The sequence below is a fragment of the Polypterus senegalus genome, chromosome 1, assembly GCF_016835505.1.
Source record: "Polypterus senegalus isolate Bchr_013 chromosome 1, ASM1683550v1, whole genome shotgun sequence".
NCBI lineage: Eukaryota > Metazoa > Chordata > Cladistia > Polypteriformes > Polypteridae > Polypterus > Polypterus senegalus.
The window spans coordinates 200,075,204-200,102,243 of NC_053154.1; the positions used below are offsets into that span (position 1 = coordinate 200,075,204).

Consider the following 27,040-nt stretch of genomic DNA (forward strand, 5'->3'; position numbering starts at 1 on the left):
GTAATTTTGACTGTTTTAAGCAATCATTCATCCAAAAAGCACATTTTGCTTAAATGTTACTTACCCTATGTTCTTTATAGTGAGAGTCGAGAAAAAAATTGTAATTTTATATTTTCTTGCAGAAAAAGAGAGTTTATACAGTAACATACAGTGATAAAAGCAATAATGCGACCAATTCTGTCTAATCTGTCCAGTCACAAGCAAAGTGAAATCATCCATATAAAGAATGTAAACAAATTCTTGCATAACTCATGTTGCATAATCCACATGTCCGTTATCCATTTGTATGGTTGATATATGAACAATGTGTGCATTTTTTACTAAAATATTTACCACAGTACTGTGCATTTGGATTGAAGAAAGGTCTCTTTGTCTCATTTCAATCTGACAGAAGGTACTGTAGCATCTGAAACAGTTCTGCCCCATTCTTTGTCTGAGCTTTGTGTTGCCCCCAAGCCGTCAGATCTGGTCCTAGTAAAGCTCAATTATAGGATATACTCTGGAACCCCTGGAGGTAGTAGTGAAGGAGAAAATTAAAACAAAAACAAGTGCAATTATGAATATTGCTGCACATCTTCTCTCTGACTAACTAACACTGAGTACTTTCAGCCAACAAATTTTTCAGCAGAAGTGTGTCAAGAAGTGCTAATAGTGCTACACCGTAGTCCTGAGGAATGTTATGTCATGCCACCATATGCTGCAATATGGTTTATACAGTAGATGGTATGACAATAAACACACTTGACTTGCCTTAAATGATGAAGAGAGGAAGGTGTGAGTTCAGCAATATTCTGTCACAGAGCAATGAACAGTAACTGTACGTACAACACTGTTGTCACAAGATCTGTTGAGCCTGACATGGACTAGGTGAGACAATGCAATTTTCTTACCTGAGTACATTTTTTATTCACAAAAAATTATTTTATAGGAGAAGGTCACCTACGGCGCAGTGGTAGCACTGCTGCCTCACAGTTAGGAGACCAGGGTTTGCTTCCCGGGTCCTCCCTGCGTGGAGTTTGCATGTTCTCCCCATGTCTGTGTGGGTTTCCTCCAGGTGCTCTGGTTTCCTCCCACAGTTCAAAGACATAAATTGTCCCTAGTGTGTGCTTGGTGTGTGGGTGTGTGTGTGTGTGTGTGTGCCCTGCGGTGGGCTGGCACCCTTCCCAGGGTTTGTTTCGTGTCTTGTGCCCTATGTTGTCTGGGATTGGCTCCAGCAGACCCCCGTGACCCTGTAGTTAGGATATAGCGGGTTGGATAATGGATGGATGGAAGGTCACCTACACAGAAACACTACAATACTGCAGACAACAATAAAAATAAATTCCTATATGCCCAGCATAGACTTGCCTTCCTTATCTCAGGTATCCCTACTCCTTTTCCAGGCTGCTCAGCTGCTTTCTTTTTATGTCCCAGTTCTCCTTGGCAAAGGCACATTTTCAGCAAAAGCCTTTGTTCTGAAATTTTCACATCTGAGAAGTTCTACATGATTTTTCTGTGGTGGTAAAGTTTGACAGATGGCAGGTATGTACAAAGTTCATTGAATGTTCTTATTTTACCGGTTAGAATTGATAGCCACTCCTGTTTACTTTCCTTCTCTCAAATTTTAGATATTTTCTAAAAGCATTTTGACATACACTGACAGTAGTCATTAAAAGAACCAAGTACGCGATCATTTATATAGAATGTGTGAAATGTACATGTGATCAAAATAGCAAGGCTCACAGCTAGAAGGCAGAAAACCTATAACTGAGTTACAGCACATGCTCCCAGCCTCTCTTTCTAAAGAAACACAAGGTATATTTATTATTAAAGTGGTAGTAATGTGCAAGTGGTATTTTAAACCTGATGGAAACTTGCCAAGTATTCAGTGTCAAGCAGTCACTGATGAAGATAACATTTAATGGTTTTAAAGGCGACTGTGAAGCAAGGCCAACCCTTGTTTTGGAAACTTCCTGAATTCATCAATCATAGTGTACAATATAAATGTATTCACCATTTTGTGGTCATTTTTCTTTGCTTGTCTTTGCAGAGGTATTAAAGAAATGCATTCATGAAGTATACATTAATCTAAAAAGTCCTGTATATATGATGGTAGAATGTCATAATAGCTAGTTTAAAGTAAGCTTAAAGTATATATATATATATATATACAAAGTATATATAAAGTGACAAAATAAAATTTTTTAATGTCTACAAAGAAGATTGTAACTGATGAGACCGTGAAAGTATAAGCCAAGTACATTATTGTAGTTATAGTTTAATACATATCTTTAATAAACAGCACAGTGAATTTAACTTTCAGCCACACTTCCTGTCCATGTAGAGTTTTTGCTCTTTCTCTTTCTCTCTGTGTTTGTTTTTTCCCTTCTGAATTCATGAAGGAATGTTTTTATTAATGAAGATAACTTAACTGTTTAATACTGAAATGCTCTACTGAAATTCAAATAAAACACAAGTATTAGAAATTACATGGTAATTTAATATGCAAACAGTTTAATATAGTGTTTGTATGTTTGTATAATATACAGTACCATGTGCATTATTTCAGACTAGAATGTATGTGTGAATTTGGCAGTTTACTGTTTAACCCTTTTTTTGTGCATTTTCATTTATTATTGTTATTATTCTTGACAGAGGCACATTTTGTAATAGAATTTACTTTTAAAATAGAAAAGATACATAGAGACAAACATACATCTTTTGCATTACACAAATACTTACATTCAATTAAGCCCATCATGTGCAAACTTTACTGAAAAAAATATCCCAGGACTTTCCACAAGCAGTATAGTTTGCCAAGTGCCTGTTAACAGTCTCTTAATCTGCACCATTATCGTTCATGTGCTTGTTTTAGTGCCTGCCAAATAACATTATGGTATATATACTGTTATAATAACTAGTCTAATTTTCAATGTCAATACTTTTACTCTATTTAAAAGACACCTTTTTAAAAATGATATTCAACCTTCAAGTGCACAAAATGAGAAATAAATCTCATGTGTTCTGTTGATGTTATTCTTTATGTGAAAGACAATTAGGCATAGGATATGGTGTTCAAAATAAAAATGAAATGTCATGTCATGTTCTAACCCAACTAGCATAATGTGTAAGGCAGGAACAAACCCAGGACAGAGCGCTAGTCCATCGTATGTCAAACACACACACACCCACTAGGGCCAGTTTAGCATTGACAGTTCACCTAACCTGCATGTCTTTTGACTATGGGAGGAAACTGGAGCAGACATGGGGAGAACATGCAAATTCCACTCAGGTAGGAACCAGGAAGCGAACCTGTGTTGTATTAATGTGAGGCAGCAGCACTACCATTATGCCACTTACAATGTTAAGCAAAATAAAGCATTTCATTCACCATTGACATCACTTATAAATTACATTAATCACATACTGTACAGTAAATTACATATAATTTTCATTATATGCCTTAGGGTGTCAGACCTTAATAAGGAAAATCTTAAAAAATCAATAATTTAAAATGTGAAACAAATAAACATGAATCCATCTACAAATGATAGATTGGTTGATATTACCTTAATGATCACACTGAAGAGAGTAAAGACAATGCCAATTTTAATGACAGAGTGGGGATTTTCACCAGAGGGCATAATATGATTATAATGGGGCATCATCCAAGATACCCGCAGATGAGACATACTGCATGAAGTTTAGGGATCATACTCAGCTTTAAGGAATGGGTGTTAGGAATAGTCAGCTGCTTGTGTGCTTTGTACTTTTTCTATGTATACCACAGTTGTGCAAAAAGGTAGTATTGTGATGAGGTTTAAATTTTGACTTCACATTTGCAACAGATTTACTCATTTTGGGTATCTCTCTGCGTTCAGCTTGGCCATTTTCTGAGTGATGTCTGTCTGTGTCAGGATGAGAGTGTCTGGATGCAATAAATGTAAAATGAATCACGAAACTTGGAACAGTTTTTAGCATTATAAAATGCTAGAAGCCTGTTGATTTTATTTTACCCTGCAGAAGTAATGATGTTGTCCATCCATCCATCCATTATCCAACCCGCTATATCCTAACCACAGGGTCACGGGTGTCTGCTGGAGCCAATCCCTGCCAACACAGGGTGCAAGGCAGAAAACAAACCCTGGGCAGGGTGCCAGCCCACTGCAGGGCACACACACACTCACACACCAAGCACAATTTTGGATCGCCAATGCATGATCTTGTCCTTTTTTGCTAACATTTGGCCCTTAACAGTAGCATATCTGGAGAAGGGAAACACATTCATTTTCAAGAATATGTGATTTTTCAGTTTTTATTCAACCTTTTTCTACTGCTGGAATCTTTACAGGATACATTTTAGTTGAGTGACTGTAGCCATCAAAATGTAGACCTATTCTCTTCCTTTTCTCATAAATTCTGTTGTATTTTCTGTTTTTGTTATACTTCACAATTACAGTATGTTATGCAGAATTGTACATTAACAATACAGTTGATTAATTAATTATTTGGTATAAAACATTTTGTCAGTGTGACAAATTTAAAGTATATGTTAACGTGAAAAACTGTTCTTTTACATGAGAATGCTATACTTTATAACAAACCCTTCTATAGCCTGATTAACTATTGTGCTGTTATCTGTTCATTTTTCTTAATTTTAATTTGGTTGTGAAACTGCATCTAACTTTCACTTTGTCTTTTTTGTATCTCATTAGGTGTGGACAGCACCTTTCAGGATGGTGTAGGTGTTTTCCAGAGATTGTCCTTGATCATGGCATGCTTTAAGCTTGAAAATGTGGAAGACTTGTATGAAATTGGAGATGTTTTGGGCAAGTAAGTCAGTCATTTAATAGCTGTGAGCCTCTTCCTTGATGTAGCCTTGTCCCGATATGAAAACTTGCTTGCTTGAGAGTTTATACACAATTGGATACATTATCTGTTTTCTCATATTAGGTTGTAAGATGAAAAGACTAAAGAGCTCATTTGGATTTTAGAATTGATAAATTGATATGTTAATAAAAACAATATGTATATTTAAATCTTTAAATGTTAAAAAAAAACAAACTCTTATGCCTTTGAATTTAAATGCACTTTTATCTTTGGTTTGAGGTTTTCCTGGTTCTCTGTCTCTATATGGCGAAGGGTCACTGCAGAAATTTTAGTATATTAAGAAAGGCTGGTGACAATAAGACAACAATGTCTGCTTTATTTTTCTTAAGAACGTAAAGCTCACCACACACAGTTACAATTATTTATTATGGGCCAGTTTAGTCAATAATTAATATAACCTACACATGATTGGAGTGGGGAAGAAAAAAAGAGTACATGGAGAAAAACAGCAGAAAAGACTGCATGTGATCATGTCACTCTGAATTCATTGGTATACACTATCTGTATATCTAATACATTTTATTAAACCACTATTTCTGTAGGGCCAAAGAGGGACCAGAGAAAATAGGATTAATAAAGAAAACGAGATTGTTTTACAATGTACTCTGATGAATGAATGAATTTCATAATTTGTTTATTTACTGGGGAGCTGCTCCTTCGTATTAAATTTTACACAAAACAACTGAAGCTTCATCCCCAAGTAGACTATTACAAATTCACCTAGTTACACAAAAAAAAATGTTTATTTTATTAACTGCAGTTAAAGAGCAGAATCCAAACAAAGTGTGAAAGCTTTTTAAGGGCAGTTGTGGTTTCTCAATTCATTTGCACAATGGATTAACAGCAGTAATAAAGACAAACAAATCGACATCTTACCTAACTAATTCTTGGCAACTGGGGAACATGATAATACCCACATTATTAAAGACACTTGTACATTTTACTTAGTCACCCTAACCTGGCCCTTCAACCTGTCAGTTCCTTATTACCAGACTTGCCCCATTGCTAGGCAACAACTGCATCCCACGCAATTTCTATTTTCCTCACTTCCTGTATTATAAAAGGAAATTTTTGCAGAGTGAAAGGTATTTTGTTTTTGACTCTGGATTCTTCAGTCCTCAAATCTTTATTAACATACCCAGATTAATGATTGATAATTAATTTTAATTAATTGCTCTCATACTTCCAACATATGCATTAGGTAATAGACACCGTATGCAGTAGAGTGCTGTTTTTTTTGTGATCACTTTCTAATACTTTGCTAGAATCTTTTGCACAATGACAGCAGGAAATTTCCTGGTTTAGCTGTACTCTGAGTTTATTGGCATATGCTTATTCAGACATACTGAACATTATCATTTCATGGCTCAATATTGATTAATCATGACTTTCCCTGGCAACTACTGAGATGTCACCTTTGTATTGTCCAAAATAAAGTAGTGCATTGAGAAGCAATGAATAATTATGTGCTGAATTAAATTTGTGTTATTATTTTCTAACTTTTTTTTTGTACTTGATACACAAATACACATATTGCATAACTCTCCTCTGACTTAACCCAAGACACCAGATAGTCTTACACTTGTTGCTCCACTTGTACATGTGAAAGCCTTTTCAAACACTATATTTGGCATTTTCGTTTATACCATTACTGGCAGGTCAGTTATTTTCTGTTAATGGAGACTACTTACTACTGCAGTGGTGTGTCAATGCATATGCAGCAATTCGTGTCTTCTTGAATGTTCCTTATGCATCCAAATGTGAAAAGGTACAGTATAATAAAATGAGTGAATAAAACACTTGTATAATTTTTATAAGTGAGTGTCAGACATAGCCACTTCCATTGTGCAAGTCAATGGGGTTGTAGAAATCCTGTTCAGCATGATTGGCCCTTGCAGGAAGTAGCCTTATACAAAACTCCATGATTTCAAGAGGAAAAAGAATTGTTCAGTTTGATTTAGCCTGGGAGTTCAGCATAATATCTATTTTTTAATGCTGGCAACAGCAGGAGCAGTGAGGCAGTATTTAGCTTATGTCTAGAGTAAAGACATTTCCATGGAAGCAGGAGATAATCAGATGGTGGCTCAAAGGTCCGAGATACGAGAAAAGACAGAGCTACAGGTCAAGCTAGGATGGTTCTACCAACTAATTCACTGTGTGCTTTTTTTCCTCAACTTCATATGTTAACTAATGGTTAGTAAATGTTACACTATTGATGCAGTTCCTTCTTCCTTTGGCTGTAGGTCCATGTCTTTGGCATAGGCACTGACCCAATGCTGCTGATTAGATTTTTGGAGCAGGGCCAGCCTCTACAATTGTGGGGTCCAATTTGAGCTTAACATTATTTAAGATTATGTGTCAGAAATATATTCTATAACATTGTATTAAAACCAAAACCATTTAAAATGGTTAAAAACTGTTAGAAAACTTAAAAGAGCAAACAATAGAAAAAACAGAGTACAAATATAACATGTAGGATAAACAATTAAACAAAAGAGAAACAAGTAATAATAATAATAAATAGATAAATAAACAGCTTAACTCTGTCTAAAGAGTCCCTCTACATTTAAAAAAAATCTTAATTTTGATGGAGCAAGGTAAATTAATTAGAATCTAAAAACAATAAAGGAGTAAGGGAGTTCTGGATTTTATAGGTAGAAGGGAGGAAGCAATATTTGTGTCTATTAACATTTCTGTTGTTCATCAACTCCACAAAAGAAATACGAGAAGTTGAGGTCTGTCATGTGTCGTACAGATGAAGTAGAGGGGGTGGTGCATAGACAAATAGTTCTTGTGAGCAATTACCAAAAACCTGCTCTTAATCTACATTGTCCTTGTTGACAGATGGCAGAACATTGAACTTCAGCATTTAGTTGCGTAATTATACTTTTTGCTCTCTGCTCTCCTCCCCCACCCCCAACCTTTTCTATAGGACGTTCCCAATTTTTCAAAGGGGGAGGTGCCAAACTAGTTTGGGCCACCTGTGGTCACTTTGAGTCAAACAATTTAGATTCAGCCATAAAAGGTTCTTGCTGTCATGTATCACAACACATTTCAAGCACAAGCCCATGGATGTTCTATACTGTATACATGCCTACACTTTTGTTTATTTAATAGAGGGCACTGTAACATGAAACTTGTTTGTGCATGTGACCGATGATGGGTATGAGGTACGTCAGGAACAGTAATTATTTTCACATGTACTGTAAGTTTAGAAGTATTGTAGCTGCCAAGGCAGCTTCTTAATTGCTCTCTGTCTTGCTCATCTGCTTTCATTTTATCTCGCATGCTCTATTATTCAGCTCACAAAATAAAGGGCTCTGTCAGAGGTTGGTTCTTGGCACTTCCCGGCATTGTGAGCAGTTTTAAAGACAAACTGATTCATTACCAAGAGAAGGGAAAGATACGAATGCTTGGGGTTTAGCCTTGGAGTTATGAGCTTAATTCCACAGTCTTTTGACATATAGCTAGCTCTTTGTGTCAAAACTCTTAACTTCCATTCATTCATCCATCCACCTCTTTTAAAGAAAAACAGCAAGCATAATAGGCAACTAGATTTTTTTATTCTGGTAAATAATATTGGATCTTAATTTACTGATTTCAAACTGCACAATTTGAACCCAATGGAAGTGAAATCAAAGTTTCCCTACTAAAGTGGAGACTTCAGAACCATAGTTTACATTGTGTTTGTTTTTACTTTATATAAACATTTGAAAGTAGTTTAAATTAAATTTAAAAAATCACAACTTTTGTGAGGCGGAGTGGTTGCTCTAAGATCAAAGGTAATGACTTCTGGGCTGCACGAGGTAGTAAAACACATTTACAAGCTTGGAAAAGAAAATTAGAAACATGTAATCAATGTGTGATAATATGTCAGTTACTTGTCTTTAGGGTTGATTGTTATAACAAGCACAGCACATTACTACCATATTTTTGTATTTTAATTGAGCCTGTAAATTACTAATAACTTTAATTTTTGTGAAGTGCCAAGTTCATTGATGTAGGTACTATGAGTGCATGTCCTTTAGGATCCCTAACAAACAGGATACTATTATTATATCTTTTTATCAGCGCATCTATGTTGAATATTTTCTAAACATTCTTTATTACCTAAAAGCTGGTGGTGGCAGCTTTAGACCAGTCATGAGCTTTTCTAAACATCCCTCTAGTTCAGGGCTTGGCAAGCTTATAGTGGTTTTGTGCCAAACCCATGTTACAATGTTATTCCGCATGCCAACATAATTCTACCAATTTTGTTATATATAGTATCAATGTTTTGTAAATTTTTTATTTTCAATACTTATTAAAAATTGTATTACAAAGTATGAATTACATTTTTTTTCAATACAAAATACATAGTTTGAATAAGAAAAAAAATTACCAAGAATTCTAATATGATTAATCATTCTTTATTATTTATTTTTGGTTCCAATTATTTGACTAAAATAAATAGTTTGTTTCTGAAAGGCAGAAACAGCCCTGTTTATAGCTTCACTTTTCTTATCAAGTTTTTAAATGTGGACTGATTTTTAGTTTGATAATGTCTTTGTATACTTGACATACAACACACAACACTTTCACAACATAACGCACACACAGAACGATCCTTTTGTTGTACAAATCGATAGTCATTCATCCAAGAGTCTTGAAAAGTGCAAACATCAAGTTTTTATGAGTAATTGTAGGACAGTATATTACTTAATAATAATAAGGGGTTTGTTTTAATGTACAACAGCCTGCACTGAACACATGGTTTCCTTTACATTTGAGTCACATGCGCAAAACGTAGGTGGGGATGCAGAGTGCGAATACATCCGCTGCGATTAAAATATAATGACAAGATTTGTTTTAACATACCATGGCCTGCACTGAACACATGGTTTTCATTTACATGTGAATCGTATTCGCAAAACGTAGGTGACAGCACGAAAGCGTGCACTGTAATTAATTTTTTTTTTTTCACTAGATTTCAATTCAATCAGAGTGCCATTGACAATCATTCCAGGTGCCATACTTGACATGTGTGCCGTAGGTTGCTGACCCCTGCTGTAGTTCTATCTACAAGTCATACAGACTTCCAACATGCTATAGTAGGTTTAATTATTATTGGTAAAAATAGAACCATATCAAGGATACGCTGTGAATCTTCAAATGCTAAAAACCATACAGTACTTTAATTCTGAAATTCTTTATACTCAACATTCAGGGTTTTCTAATGGAACATCCCTTTACCATACCAGTATGCCTGTGGGTTCAAGGAACCATTAAGAGGACAAACCCCAAGCCTCTCCCCTTAGAAATTGCACAGACGTCTCTTGTGTTTTATAAGAAGTCTTTTAGCATCAGTTCCAGTAGCTCCCAAGGAATTATAGACATGACAATTCCTATAAATCTATCCCAATAGAATGTTCCGAGCTTCATAGTGTGGTAGGAATTTCCTACTGTAGATACCATCTCCCAGGGATTATAACTTCAAAATGGTGCAACCTGACCCTAGTTTGGTTGTGGTTATATGAGATATGTACATTCTCCCTGTGTCTGAATTTTTTTTTTGTTATGTAAATTTAAGTGAGGAGATTACATCGTGTTGGATTGATACCCTGTCCTGGATTGGCTTCTGATTTCATCTGACATAAAGTAAAAATTAAGTAACTGACAATATCGCCAAGTTTTTTTTTAATTTTTCTGGGAAAATAATGTTCCTGTTTTCTATTGGAAGATAAGATTCAAAACACCCTGTTACTAATCCAAAAATAGAAAAATATTTTTCCAAAATCACCATTAGATTTCCTTCTGGATTTGAAAAACATATGGTTAGCCTGGGTCAGAATGGGCAGGAATGCTGCTTTCTTTTACTGAAGTGTTGGTTGCAGTGGGTAGCATTGCTGCCTTAGAGCTCTAGAGACATTAGTCGGAATCCCAGCCTAGTCAATTTCTACATTGACTTTGGATATTTGAATGGCTTTTCATTGGGTACTGCACTTTACTGATACATCCAAAGATGTTCACATAGATCAACAGAACTTTTATTTGTTCCCAGAGGAATGTTTGGCTTTTTACAGAAGCTCAATAAGTAAACACACACACAGAGGCAAACAATATGGTATGAATACACAGCAGAATGACTAAAAACAAAGAAAACGTCACAATAAAGCATTATGCAGATGTATTGCTGTTGAAATAAAGGTGGCCCGGTAGTGTTTCTTGACAAACTTCTGCTGAATAATTTGTTGGCTGAAAGTCCCCAGTGTTTGTGTGTCAGAAAGAGGATGTGCAGCATTGTTCATAATGGAATTCAGTTTTGTTTTAATTCTCTCCTCCACTACTACCTTCATGTGGCTGACAGTGAGTTCCACAATTGAACCTGCCCTTTTATTCAGGTTGTTGATTCAGTGGGACTCCTTTGAAATGATGTTACTGGCCCAGCACACCACATTGCAAAAAATTGCACTATTGGCCATCGTGGAGTTATAAAATATATGAGAATATGCAAAGGTTCTTTGTAAACTCCAAATTCATCTGGTATGAATGCAAGTGTGTCCTGTGATAGGCCGCCATCCAATCTGATGTTTATATATATACTTTGTGCCCGGGGTAACTTGCTCTACCTTAAGAAGCCAGTGATACTATAAAGTTACAAACTAATTTGGAAAATGGAAAGATAGAAATCTAGCATTTTACTTTGTGAATACTCAGTAATTACTTCTGGGAGAGTTGCCTTCAGTTCTGCTTCACCCTTTTGATTGTACTTTACATCTTGGAGATGTATTCTAAATAGTTGATTTCTATGTTGTTGTTTTTTTCTGTCTCTAGGGGCCATTTTGGTACTGTGCGCCAGGTGAGGGAGAAAGCAACTGATAGCTTGTATGCTGGGAAATTTGTAAAGATCCGGAAGAGCCGAAGTAGCCGTCTTGGCCAGGAACGTGAGTCTGTGGAGAGGGAAGTGGAGATCCTGCAGCTGCTACAGCACCCCAACATTATGTCTCTGAAGGAGGTGTTTGAGTGCAAAGCTGAAGTGGTCCTGATATTGGAACTGTAAGTAAGATGTCTGAGGATAAACTTTGGGTTGTTTTGCAGATGAAACAGAGGAAATAAAATGAAGGATTAAGAGTGATTAGGGTGTAATGAGATAAACAACTAAGGAGATAAGGAGAAAATGGGGAAGAGATGATGATAAAATAGCAATATGATGACTAGAAGAAATAAAAAAACAGAGGGAAAGTGGGGAAAGAAAAAAATGATAAAATACAAGACTATGTGAAGTAAGAAATATAGGGGATGCACTATTATTCATGGATTTAGTCTTTCCAAAAGACTGATAAGTCTTCAACTCCCTGCATTATTAAGGGTATAACATGAAAAGATTTAGCCTGCCACAGAAGAAAATGTAACATGACTCAATGTTAATGTTTCACAATAGAAGAAAGAAGTCAAAAGGCCATGAGAGGTATTGTACCAGAAGGCACATGACTGCATTCTATTGTCTACAGTATATACAGTATATCATACAAGCCTTTTGTTATTTTTATCTATGGAACAATTACATCAGATTATAGACAGTTTCAGGTAATTTCACTGTCTTGTGATATGATCAATGAGCAGAATAGACACAAAAATCATAAAATTCTCAAACCAATTTAATTAAATTCAAATTGAGATTCAAAAGAGATCAAACCTAACAAAGCAGCACTTGACACAAGGCATGAAACAGTCCTGGAAGGGTGTAATGACTTCTGTCGGCATACATAAGCACACCTGATACTTGGCCAATTTAAAATCGCCATTTCAACTAACCAGAAGCCTTTGGGGATGCGGAAGGAAAACCTCACACATACACGGGGAAACATTCAATCTTCGATTAGACAGGGAATGAGCTAGGAGTTGAACCTAGCTTCCTCAACGTGTAAGGTAGCAGCAGTCCAATCCACATTTCAACAACTATAGCTTTAACTGAATGGGGAAGGGTAGTTAATTGGTAAGGATGAAGGTGTCCCACATGAAGAGCTTCGTATTGGAACTTCATAGCTCAGGAATTTCAAAATTCATCTATAAGAATGTCCATCGGGGAGCATTAGCTTCATAAATGGACGAAGTTCAGTTTTCAAAACTGTACTGTGGTAAGGCATTTCTGCTTACAGTAATACCAAAAAGCCACAATAGTGGCAAAAAACACCAATAGCAATGTAACAACCACACTCAAAAAATAAAAGGGTTGGTTATTCACCTAAGGAGAAGCTTGGGCACGGTTCAGACTTGGTCAAGTCAAACCATGCTTGCCTTTTAGGTGTTGACCTCCCTATAATCAAAAACTCAGTCCATAATAAATAAAACAAATGCAGCACATGATGAACATGATCGATAAGTAGAATATTTTGAAAAATAAGTGAAATTAATAGTTGAACAGCACCTTTTCCCATTTCCTCCAATGCTACATATAAAGGCTGTCACACATATATGCATGTGAGGCAACTGAGGGGCTCAAAAAGAGCCCCCCCCCAGACTAGGGGGTGGCAGTGTACACTGATCCTTCCTCTGTTTCATTGGCAGAACAACTACGACATTTTCGCCTGGACTTGATGACATCACATTACTTCCCACTATTTGACATGTGACCCCCCCACCACCCCTGTGTACCCTGGGGAGAGGGTGCTGGGGCACAATGACATCACTTTTGGTTCCGGGATACAATGACATCACTTCCCCTGGCCGACTCTAAAACCGCCATGTTTTCCTGTCTGTTTGTTCTTTTGGTGGACTGAAGTCTGTTGAGACCTGTTTCATTGAACCAAACTTTCCATTATTGGTAGCATATTTGAAGTATATGGGTGGCTGTCCCCAAACCTTTCCTGTGTTTGTCGAATCCTTTCACAGTGGCATAGTTGGCAGGATGGTTGTCTCCAGGAAGAACCAGGAGCAGGACCTAAAAACTGAACTCCAGCCCTTCCGGTTCCAGGTGGGAGAGTACTGTACCTGAATGGCCAAGTATGGGGTGTGGGTTGCGGGTTGGGAGGACCAGGCGCAAGCTCCATCCCAGGGGTCAGTATTTAATACAGTCCACAGGGATAGTGTGAAAGGGGCTAACCGAAAAAAGCCATGCTGCAAGGGGGAAGTTCATGCGGCTTGTTACGGTCTCTGAGAGGAAGAGACTGCCCATTCGAACCCCACAAAGGCAAATACATTTGCAAAAGGTGGGGGATCCCTTGGCCAGCAGGCAGGGAAACTATTGAGGTTGGAGTTTGACCCAGAGGGCCCAACCCTACCCTCAGCTTATGGAGAAAATACTGGTGCTGGCTACGGCCAGATAGAAACAACGCTTGACAGGTGGTAGATCAACTTGCCTGTTTTTTTTGCTTACGCCCTACCCAAATATCTCGCTCAGCCACCCTGGGGACGATCATGTAAAAACATGATGGACTTCATAGAGGTCATTGAGAAACATCGGGCGGCATCACAATCTGGGAGAACCGAGCAGTCTTGGTATGAAACCTAACCAGTGTGTTCCTAACCCTGAGCCCTGTCATCACCAGTGTGAGCGAGTGCTAAAGCCACCCATTCCGCCACTGCATCTTTTTACGGGACAAGAAATGAATTCGATGAATGAAGGAACCCTGATGAATTCCGGCAGTAACATATCCATTGTAGCTCACCGTTTTGTGTTGCCGCAACAACGGTGAAAATTTAAGACCAATCTGACCTGTATTCATGGAGATGGATGGATAACTAAATAAATTAACGATAGCGGCCCTTCAGAATCCACCCTTTCTGGTAGTACTCTGGCGAGATTGGTCTGATAATAACAGTGGTTTAACACAAACCACTCCTAAACAAAGACTGGGCCTAGTACTGGATGGAAAAAACGTTCCAAGCTGCCCCAACGCCATGTATAGGGTGGCTGAGAGTGGAGATGCAGCTTCTCGGAGTGACATGACGTCATTTTCACTTCGATGACATCACTTCCCCGGCCGACTTTAAAACTCCCATGTTTGCCTGTCTGTTTGTTCTATTGTTGGACTGCAGTCTGTTGAGACCTGCTTCATTGAACCAACCTGTCAATCGTTGGCAACCTATTTCAACCTTTTCCTGTTTGTCGAATCCTTTAACAAAATATAAAGTTCTAATAATAATTATAATAAAAAATTGGTTATAAAGGAATATCAAGCAACAAGACACACAAAAAGTGCAATACAAAGCAAAGTCGTTGTGGAAGCCAGCAAGTCATTGAAATGTAAATGAAAATTAATGAAACAGTTCAAATGGTGGTATCTGGAACATTAAACTCAAACAACACAAACAGTTAGTCCTAAAGACAAAATGACAGAGGTAGGGAGTGGATCAAAAAATGTCCAGAATAGCTTACTGCTTTAGGCAAATCAGATGAGGAGTGTTAATCTTTTTTTGTCTTTTTTTGCTGAAAATAACAGCATTTCCATTGTAGAGATGAGCGATGCAGTTGAGTCATTGTTACCATTGTCCTCGTTTGAATGAGTGTGCGGTCCTTTTTAAATTACGTAACTTGAAACTGGATGGTATAATGGGAAATTCCATATCCAAAAAGTACTAAATGCTGCAGTTATTGATATCCTGGTGAACACTGAACGTACAACTTGTTGAGTTTTCTGATCCTTTTATACAGAAAAATACGGGCAAATACAACACTTAAGTAATGGAACAAACACATTTAAAATTTCACATAGCCCAGGTACAGTGACCGAGGTAGTCATTTTTTACAATAATAATAATAATTAAATAATCATTTAACAAATGGATGAATTTGGCAGAGTGAATGCAGCTGCAGTGGCCGGAACATGCACTCTCTCTATCTCTGTGCTGTCAGTGCCTGAGCTGTTATCTTCTCAGGGTGCAGTCAGAGAGTGTTGAAGTTTGAAGGGTTGAAGATTACAGAAGGCTGCAATTCAAAAGTTCCGGGGTTGAGCAGGTCACAACCTGTGCTCCCGTAGCAGTTGGGGTTAGTGGTTCTCAAGTGCTAAGGTGTGGTAACACTTTTTATAACTTTAAGAAAATATTGTTTTGGTACAATAAACCAATCAGTGTCTGCCTTCAGGTGCTAGAAAGCTCTGGAAACAAAAGAACATTCTTGACATTTCATTTCTCCTCACAGGGCCCAAGAAACACTTTTCTCATGGACTGATGAAGTATAATATTCAAAGCTAAAATCAAAAATGTACAATAAAAAAGCATGGAATGTGCCTTAATAAGTAAATAAAATATATTATTTAAATGAAAGACAGTAAGGGTGGCACGGTAGCACTGCTGCCTCGCAGTTAGAAGACCGATCCTCCCTGCGTGGAGTTTGCATATTCTCCCCGTGTCTGCGTGGAACCCCTGCGCAGACCCCCCGTGACCCTGTAGTTAGGATATAGCGGGTTGGATAATGGATGGATGGATAGAAAGACAGTAATGTATTGAACATTAAATACTGCTGTTTACAGTAAAACTGCAAATTAGAGTTGGATGCTGACTTACTGTATGATTCTAAGCATACATTTTACAATTCATTAAAAGTGCTTTCACCATGGATTTCATTATGTATTACAAAAGAGACATTTTGTTAATGCCAGAGCACTTCTTGTCTCACTTCAGCTGTATAATAGAATGCAGCTACAAAGTTGCCCTATAAATATATTTAGGTATATTGCAGCAGTGTGCCGAGTATAACATTTTTTAGTCCCAGAAGTACTATCTAGTTGCAGGTATGCCTTTATGTTCTTAACAAATAAAAAAAGAAGATGATGGCTACTTAATCTTTCTGCTTGGACACTTCAAAAACATAGATGTGATGATGGAGGGGGAATACATTAGGTTAGGAGTGTCAGTGACAGTAAACAGGTGGGATGATGTGGTAGGCAATTGTTCTACAATAAATGAAGCGCCATTGATTTCCAGGGAAACAAAATAAGGCTGACGTGCAGTTGAGCAGGTTGCTGAAGGGCTAGCCAACTCTTTGACATCCATCTCTTGATGCAGTGGATACTTGAACCTATTCTGAGCTTCATGTCCTCATGCTGAAAGGGTCTGTGGAGCAGAGTGGTGCTGGGGAGAATTTTTGTGACTAAAAGTCAGATGAAGTCTTTGGCAGAATGCATGCACATTATACATACATGTCCAAAGGGCACATGCCAGTCAGATGACAAACACTTTCACACTGACAGACCTACTGACTTTTTGTTTTAACAGAACATAACTGTAAGGTTCTTTTAATGCCTATATGCTCACCAATGCTGCTTTCACATGAACATTTAAAGGCAGGCTTAATGAAGATTACCACAGAGAAATATAGTCATCTTCTTTGTGTAGGTACATTGTGTTTTTTGCTTAGTAGACACAAATACTGCAGCAGGTGGTAATATCTAAGAATGTAACAGTCTGTGTGCACTGACAGCTGCTGTGTTCTGTTGACCTCAGGATCAGTGGCGGAGAGCTCTTTGATTTTGTGGCTGAGAAAGACATACTGACAGAGGCTGAAGCCATCGAGTTCATGAAGCAGATTCTGCTGGGTCTTGGCTACATGCACTCCAAGAACATTGCCCATTTTGATCTCAAGGTATGGCTGCTGTGTTAACTTTACAAGGGAGCAGGTGCAATTTTAAAAATAAAGGTGCCAATGTGGTTCTTAAGAGCAGTGCTGTAGGACAACCAAATTTAGTTCCCAAAAGAACGTTCAACATGACAGGTTCCAGAAATAATCTTTATTTATTTATCTCTAATGGTACCAAAAAAACTCATGAACTCATGGGTTGCATTACTGTATTAGATATGAATCATATTATTTTATTTGACCAGGATTTTTGTTTTTTAGTTTACTGTATATATGTATACATTTATATAAACTATATACAAACATGGTATTTTCTATTTTCTATTCTAGCAACAAAGGGGACATGGCATGAAATACCCCTACAACAGGTGGACTCCATTTCAATGCATTTCTTAAATCAGAACAGCAGACTTAATTTTTAGTTGGGATTCATGCTGGCTGAGCAATGCAGCTCAGATTACAGAGTTTTGGTGGGAATTCTGTGGTATATAATGTCTACACACAACATATCCTTAATGACTTTATTAGATGCAACTATTCTTCCCATGTGGTTGAGTGTTCAGTCAGTGACAGCATATGTGTAGGCCAAACTGTTCAAACCATGTAGACAAATAGCAATTAGGTATGCATAAGCAATTCAAATGAAGAAAAGACAAGACTAAATATGTAAATGATTTTGAACATGGCAGGGTAGTACATCTGATATGTCAGCATGACTTTGTTGGGAACAGCAACTTTCATGTTATCACATGGAATGGTTTTGTGTATGTGTTAAAAAGAGCACTTCACAGTTCTTGTTATTGGTTTATGCTGATAGTTTGACCAAAGAATGTCCAAAACATGACGTGTTTTACCAGTGCAGTGGAGATGGTGTAATGGTTTTTGTGGTGCACACTGGATTTATACTAAAAGTATGTCCTTTTCTTTGCCAATTAAATGGATTCTTTCGTTTTAGCAGTTTATAATGAAAATATTTACATACTTTCTCAAACTCACTTAATTCTATTCAGGATTAAGAAGATGAAGACTATCCTGGCACCACAGGGTGCAAGGCAGGAAACAACCTTGCCAAAGGCACCAGTCCATCACAGGGCACACATACACACTTACACAGGGCCAATTTACCTATTCTGTAGTTTTTTTGGGGATGTGAGAAGGAAACCAGAGCACCTGCTGGAAATCCAACATAGAACCTGGAACACTGGATCAATGAGTGCAGCACTGCTAACCTCTGCACTGTCCCCATGCTATACAGCAGCATTGTACCTAATCTGAAAATGGACAAGATAATTCTTAGCTGCACAAGGCACTTACAAGAACTAAGCAATCATTGAACAGTATGAAAGTGAACTGTAATTAAAAAAATAAGTTAGTTACTCTAGAGAACATCAGTCTCTTATCTCAGTCTTGCAGATTATTTTTTATTTTAAAAATGCATTGCAAAAATCTTATACTATTGTTCCCAAGCACCTTAAAATTGAACCCACATAGGGCTAAGTCTGCTGCAGCATTTGTTACTAAAGAGCCACTGGTATTTATGTATCATTGCACTAGAAGACCAGGTTTCATGGTGGCCTGCATTCTACTATGTGATTCTGAGACCCTGTGTGCAATTTTAGCCAGAGAACATCATGCTGCAAGATAAAGATGTTCCCCATCCGAACATAAAGCTGATTGACTTTGGCCTGGCCCGTCGATTACAGGAAGCGGAAGAGTACAAGAGCCTATGTGGGACTCCACAGTATATAGGTGAGCAATATACCCACTGTATGATTTCTATTCTGTCTGATGTTGAATTGTGCACTTGCAGTCACACTTCTGTAGTTTTATGTTTTAAACAGAATATGTTGAACATATAAGTGACCTAAAGAATTAGAAAGCATCTCAACCCCTCACTTACCACAGACTCTGCCTTATCTATAGCTCATGCTGCACGCCCAGAGCTGCTAGTGCTTGTGTTAATACATGTTCACAATTTCCTCAATTGTTTCTGTTCTGCCACTAATTCAGTATTAGGGTTTTTAGGTTTGTTATCACAAAAACCTCCAGAGACTATGACAACATGGCATGAGGAGCATTACTTAACCACAAAGGGGTGGACTGAAAACATTTTGCTTCATTTATTTCCCCATTTTAAGTTTTTTCATTGATCTTTCTATTCATCTAAACACCCACAGTAAGAGTAATGAGTTCCTAAGGTAATCAAACCTGTTTGCTGCATTTCCTTTGTCATCACTCTTTGTGACTCATCATTTTGCTTTGTTACAAGTTAATGTGACAGATATACTGAGCCTAACTCTAAGATGCAGCTGTAGTACTCATGTCAGACATTTTGCAACAGTTGTAACTGGTATATAATTTCCTCTTCTGCTTTTCAACTTCTTTTGGTTCCAGCTAATAGAGTTCTCTGGTCCTCATTCTTCTTTATCATTTGCTCCCATTTCCTAACTCTTGAGTGCCAACAAAATATTTCTTCTTCAGCTTCAAACCAAGAAAACCTCCAAAGCAGATGAGACCTTAAATTATACAAGTAGCATACTGTCTTATAAGATATGGGTAAGGAATGGCCCTCTAAAATTATGAAGTCCTTATATTTTCTGTATTTCCTACCAAAGTATCATCAGCTGCTTCCAGAACTCCTGAAAAATAAAGGTCCATTTTAACTTGTTTGACATCTGCAAATGGTACCAAGGTCCTTAATCTCTTATGTTGTTAGCTGTAACATTCAATGCATTCAAAGCTCATTCTCTAGAATATACAGCAATTGAGTCCTACAGACTTCTTGAACTGTGTTGTTAGTTTATACTTAGCACCCCACAAACTGTCACTTTTCTTTGGTTCCAGATATTTTGAATTTTTTAATAAGGCATTTTAAATCCTGCAAATGCCAGAAGGTGTAACAGAAAGAAGGGTTATTTTGGGTGGGAAAAGAGTTGATTGGTCTCCAATTCCTCCCAAATTCTGTTTGTATGTGGGCATCTTATTGACTACAGATTTGTTCTCCCTTTTCATGCTTGCTAACTTAGTGCCTGGCTTGCTTTGATCATGCTTGGAAGAAGTACAGGATTAAACACTCTTGATAAGAACTGTGATGGGCCTTGAAATTGAGAGGTGGTCATTTATGCAGTCTAGCTTGTCCATTATATTATAAAGAAAGATGATGTGTGAATAGAATTTGACTGGGTTATGGCTTAAATAATTAGGTCTTCAGTTACAAACTTGCTTCTAGGTTACTTTGGTTAGAGTCTTATAGAATAAAATGTAACAATGTTTTTACTTTCTCTTTTCATTCTAGCTCCTGAAATAATTAATTATGAGCCACTAACTGTGGCGGCTGATATGTGGTGAGTATTTATATTTTGGACAATGACAACAGTCAGTCCTTGCATCCTTATTAAGGTGTTCAACTTCTCATCAGCCCATCACAGTTGTGATTTTGCAATTTTAAATGTGGGTGGGGTTTCTTTTGAGGGTTTGCGGCGCACACACAGGAAGCTAGAGGAGTGAGAGCTGCAGGTTCACTGTTTTTAGTCTTTTTCTTAACACATTATAAAGACAAACTGTTAGATTATCTGACATCTTTAACTGCCCAAATGATACTCAGTGGCTGTGTTTATGTACGCCACGCAATGGACTTGCATCTCATTCAGTGCTCTTTCTTACCTTACATTCATCAGCATGTTAGAACTCCAAAATGTAGTGGGAAAAGACAATACATAGCAACAACTATTTATTATTATTATTATTGTTATTAAGTTATTTAGTCTGCAACCAGTTTTAACCAAAAGTTTACTTGTATGTGGGTGGTGCGCAGACTGACTAAAGCATAGCTTACACTTAACAATAGCTACATGTGACATGGACTACCACTTGTGTTGTGTATGATTTCAGAACATTGTATACTCAATTTACTAAAAAAATGAATGAAGATGCCCTGGAAATAGAGAGCCAATTCAGTCAGGTTAGCCAGGAACATGTCTGTTTTTAATTTTGATATAATTTACAACCCTGAAATGTTAAAGAGCACAGCAAGTATAATCAGCACCTGACTGTGGAAGGTAGTAGTTTGTACTTTGATTTTTGTTTTATGTGTTCTATAGTATTGCATGATCCACTGATCAGCCACAACATTAAAATCTCATACCTAATTATACCTGGTGAAGGTCCCCCTTATTCTACAAAAACTGCTGTGACTCATCAATGCATGGACTCAACAAGACCTCTGAAGGAGGCACAAAACAGATAACAGCAGATCCATTAAGTCTTGTAAGTTGCGAGGTTGGGCCTACATGTTTCGGACTTGTTTTTCCAGCACATCCCGCAGATACTTGAATGGATTGAGATCCAGGGAATTTGGAGGCCAAGTCAACACCTTGAACTCTTTCTCATGTTCCTCAAACCACTCCTGAACAATTTTACAGTGTGGCAGGGTACATTATACTGCTGACAGGGCCCACTGCTATCACAGAATACCATGTGTCCATTGTAGGAGCTTTCAGCAATGGAAATGGGCACTCTGACTGGTCTGCAACAACAGAGCCCCAAACGCAGCAAGCTGCAGTTCACTATGCGTTCTGACACCTTTCTCTCATGGCCAGCATTAACTTTTTCAGCAATTTTTGCCACCGTAGCTCTTCTGTTGGATCAGGTTAGACAAGTTAATCTTTGCTCCCCTCACACATCAATGTGCCTTGAGCACCCATGATCCTGTTTCCATTTCACCAGTTGTACTTCCTTGGACCTTTTTTATTAGGTACTAAACACTGCATACCAGGAACACACCACAAATCCTGCCATTTTGGAGGTACTCTGAGGCAGTCATCTATCCATCACAATTTAGCCCTAGTCAGAGTCACTCAGGTCCTTATACTTGTCCATTTTTTCTCTTCAAGAACTGACTGTTTAATTGCTGCCTAATATATTCCACCCCTTAATAGGTGCTATTGAAATGAGATAATCAATGTTATTTATTTCACCTCTCCTAAGAGTTGTACCTGAGAGTTGACAACCAATGAGCTCTCATCTGGAGTATAATACATACAATGTAGGGGCAAAGCATACTGAATGTGGTATTTTGGACCATGGAAACAAAAGACAAGCTCATCAGTCTAATGGATCATGTTTGTCCTTCCACAATAGAATGGAAGAAGAAAAAAAGAGAGGAATTGCAGCTGATCTTGCCATAGCTGGAAATAATTCATATAGCACAGCTGTTGGTATTTTGGAAATTTGAAACTGTGGTGGAAAATTGTTGTGGATTCATGCCATTTTTCGTCCCAGTAATCACTAGTTGTGTAATCTGGCATCCTCAGGCAACAAAATCCATCTGCTGCAGTTGTCAAGTTTGACATCCCCTGTCTAAATATTGTGTAATATGTTGTCAGCTTAACATGTTAGTAGAGTTTCTAGACAGCCTACATAGAAGTTAGCCCAATGATAACATTGAATGTAGTAATCAATAAAGCAACAAAAAAGAACATAAAGAAGAAAATCACATTTCAAGAAGACTTCAAAAGAACTTATAGTAGATAGCAAATATGATGAGTAGCATATAGCAGCCCAAAAAAGTTAAGGACCTGTCACAAAAGAAGTGCGGGAAATCAGCATCCTTGCATCAAAGAAGAGCTACAGTTGCACACAAGGCTAAAGGATCTTTCCTGTAGCTTTATATTAGAGCTGGTAAGATCAGAGTGGCAGGTTGCTTGGGGTCATCCTTGTGTGACATGTTGCAAACCTATAACAATACTGTATAATCATATACATTATTTGTGCCACTTGCCAAGCATTAAAAGTATTAATTCTTACAATAAAGTATAGTTTTAAGAGGTAGGCTTACAGGAATAAATACCAAACCCCCATCTAACATATGTCTCAGGTTAATCAATACCTATATTTTAGAATTTCACTTCTTAAAGTTAAATATGCATGCAATATTTCAGTTTTACATAATTGCTTCTGTTTTATCTTGTGTAGTATGGATTTCTCTTTAAACCATAAAGTCTCTTATAAGTCAAGGGAAACCATGCAATCCATCTGCCTCTTGTTAACACTCAGTTAATTGACTCAAGTGTCTCCTTCAAATGGCATGTTATCTGTTTGCAAAATGTACCTGGAAATATTATTCCAGACTCCCACTTGGTAAATGCAATAATATCATTAATTGGTTCAGTTTTAATTCTTTAAAGGTAAATGTTGTCTTTTAAAGTTAAGGTGTTTGATTTGAAGTTGGCTCTTCTTCAAGATTCAGTTTTTCGTAATATTTCCTTGGTAACCCTCTTGTGGTACTGATAGACTCACAGCTCTTGAGGTTTTAGAATAGCTGTTTTGCACATTACAGATATAAAAAAGGGAGGTTATATTTTGCCTATGAAATAATAACAAGTGTGGGCACTCTTACAGCAGCCAGAATAATACGAAGAAGGCCAGTACTGTACTTAAAAAAATAGTATATTCATTAATTCTAAAACAAGCACAAGTAGTCAGTCAAAATAGGGAGAACATAAAGTAAAAAGAAAACAGAGATAAACCAAATCTCTTTGCCTTCTTATCCTTCCTAAATAAAATTATATATTTTTCTACCAAGCAGGGTGGCTTGTCCTTTTGCCTACATTATATAGTACTAGCCAACCCACGGTGTACCTAGCGCCGCATAATCAGGCCGGTTTTTATTGATTTTTAAGCACAGTGAGAAAACTAACATTTGAAAAATCGGTAATGTAATAAATCAGCAAGAAAAGCAACATTGCAACAATGCACGGAACGAACCAACACAGTAAAACAGTTTGCTATGGTGTGCACGGTTGTGCGTCGTAATCGAAAACTCGGTTTTTAAAGACTGCTTACTTCATTGTGTTTTAACCTCAGTTGTAAAGGATTGTTTTGTGGATCCCATGGGATAGCCCTCGCAAACCGTTTAACACGCTCCGCGAAAAACATGCCTCTATGAACAGTCAACGTGGCTCGGAGGTGCCAGGAGTTGGTGGCCGTGGCTCCTTCTGCGTGCGCCATAGGTGTCTTACTTGTCGGCAGCTCAGTGAGTCCACGCCTCTTCCGCCGTGCTTTCCATGGTTGTCTTGCCTTAGTGAATTATATATATATAGATTTTAAAGTACTCTCATTTCCACCTTTGGCCTCTTTCTCTCTCTGTCTCTGTCCTATTGTCTACAGGGTATCTCTGTCTTTTTGTACTTCTATTCCTCTCACTAGTCAAGTCTTTTTTTATCCAGTCTCATCTTCTGAATCAGTAGCAGAGGGCTGTTGAAACCCTCCCAGGGGTTATTTCTAAACATTCTGTTGCTTTCTTTCCAGAGCTCTCTAAGGCAGCACAAAGTAAAACTATTCTCTAAATCCCAGTAGAATAAGGACCAAGTTCCACAGCTGCCTGCCATCCATTATTGACAGCAGGTCTTTCTATTTTTTGTCCAGGCACACTTTGCTTCCTCCCAGCAATGAAGGTGACCTCCACTATGCTTATACAGTTTGCCCCAACCATCCTTTAGTCTTTTTTCAACAGTGTAGTTCACGCCAGGAAATTTATTCAAAAATTATTTTATCCCTCTTTTTGGTGGTGCCTTTCCTTCTGCCCTGGTATGGCAATAATTCTTTTCCTTCTTGTGACACTGGTGAACCCTGTCCCCATCATGAATCACCAGTAATTTCCCTTTTACAGATTTTCATCACTCAGCTTTTGTAGCTCTTTAAACCTTCTTAATTATGGATATGATAAAACAGGCATAACTTCACTACAAACATTGTGGGGCCTTCACTTTGAATGTAATTTTTGAGAAATGCAGGTTTTCTTACCAACGCTTTTTTCTTTTTTCCAGGAGTATTGGTGTGATTACATATATTCTGTAAGTACCAATTATTAACATCTGAAAGTTATTTATGAATGTAACAAATTGGGCAGAATGTTGGTACAGTGGTAGTGCTGCCAAGTCCTGGGTGCTCCCTCTGTGGAGTTTGCATGTTCTCCTCGTGTCTGTGTGGGTCTTCTCTGGGTGCTCTGGTTTCCTCCCACAGTCCAAAGATATACACTTTAGGTGGTTTGGCAATGCAAAATTGGCCCCTGATATGTGTGTGTTCACCCTGCGATGGGCTAGTGCACTGTTCATGGATTTTCCTGCCATGCAACTAATCCTTGCTGTGATAATTCCACTTTCCCATTACCATGCTCTGGATAAACAGGTTTGGAAAATGGATAGATTGTGACACAGTCTCTGGTTTTCTCATATAATTAACTTTATTCTCTTTTAAATTCTTGTACTGATGTGAATTTCTTATTATTGTCAATTTTAATGTGATAAATCTTCATTATTGCCCTGTTGCAGGCATTTTGAGCTAGGGCCTAACATCATTATTGGAGCCATTAAGCAAGCAAAGCCCTGGGACCTGTAGTGCACAGTACCTTAACCTTAGTACTGTTTCTCATGTATTGTGTCCAAAATATTACAATACCGATCCCTCTATGCTTTAATTTCTTTCTACCTTTCTTCGCTTTCCTGTACATCGTTTATGTTCTATTCAGAGAAATTTCACAGGCAATTGTTTTTTCAGGGTGTTGCAAGAAATCTGTCTTTGATTTTCCCTTTGTGAAGAAGAGTTATTTTGAAGGCCTGCCCTGGAATAGATAACATGTAACTGATTTTTAACTGGTCTGAGTTTCAGAGTTTCATGACTTAATGTACCCAAGTATGACAAGATATAAACTAGGCAGTGGGTCAGTATACCTTTTTGTTATGAATGGTGTATTTCAGGTAACACCACAGATAGGTTCAGCATGCCAGAAAATATTTGGTGACCAGGAGGGAAATTTGTAACATTTCCTCATGAAATGAGAGAGGTTGATAACATATTATTGATAGATTGCAGGTAAACCTGCACTCTAAAAAAAACAATGTTAAATTTACGGTAAAAAACTGGCAGCTGGGGTCACCAGAATTTTACCGTAAAAAAGAAGGTAACAATATTTTTTGGTCTACGGTACACTTTAAAAAAATGTTACATTCACGGTAAAATACTGGCAGCTGGGTTGCCAAAATTTTACAGTAATAAATAAGGTGACTATATTTTTAAGTCTAGAGTATAATTTTGTAGTAAAAACTATTTGTTCTTTGCAACAAATTCCATCAGAAGGGAATGTTTAACCTTAACCAGAAATTCATGTTATGTAATAAATATGACAATCAATAAACAATATGTATTGTCAGGGTCAATCCCCAATACACAGTTTGCATCAGTGAAATAACAACAACCAATAGCAAACATGTACCATTTAATTATACACATTGAAAAAAATCCAATGCTTAAGGAAGTTATGGCACATTGTCTGGTGGGGAAGTTGACTTATCGAATACAACCCACCATAAATCAGCTTCCATAACCTCAAAAAACCTTCAGCACGCAGGGAAAAATAAGTCTGCTAACTTGGGATAAGTTTTTTCCCTACTGTTCAAAGGTATGCAGTTCACCAGGAACAATATTGTAAAAAGGGGCGTGTCCTTATGCAAATATCGTAGCCGGTTTTACTGAAACAGTGATTTACCATTTTACATTTTATGGTTGTTTACCTTCGCTATTTAACAGTTTTACACTGTAAAATTAACAGATTAACAG

General features: G+C 37.5%; 1 protein-coding gene across 1 annotated transcript in view; it reads left to right on the forward strand.

The window, feature by feature from the left end:
• Positions 1 to 27,040, forward strand: part of si:dkey-240h12.4 (death-associated protein kinase 2) — a 114,698-nt gene that overhangs the window by 50,367 nt on the left and 37,291 nt on the right. Inside the window, exons 2-7 of the mRNA XM_039766985.1 lie at positions 4,695 to 4,812; positions 11,683 to 11,904; positions 17,293 to 17,431; positions 19,045 to 19,174; positions 20,721 to 20,769; positions 25,252 to 25,278. Coding sequence (XP_039622919.1) covers positions 4,751 to 4,812; positions 11,683 to 11,904; positions 17,293 to 17,431; positions 19,045 to 19,174; positions 20,721 to 20,769; positions 25,252 to 25,278 — 629 coding nt within the window. The 5' untranslated portion in view covers positions 4,695 to 4,750. The remainder of the gene's footprint in view (positions 1 to 4,694; positions 4,813 to 11,682; positions 11,905 to 17,292; positions 17,432 to 19,044; positions 19,175 to 20,720; positions 20,770 to 25,251; positions 25,279 to 27,040) is intronic.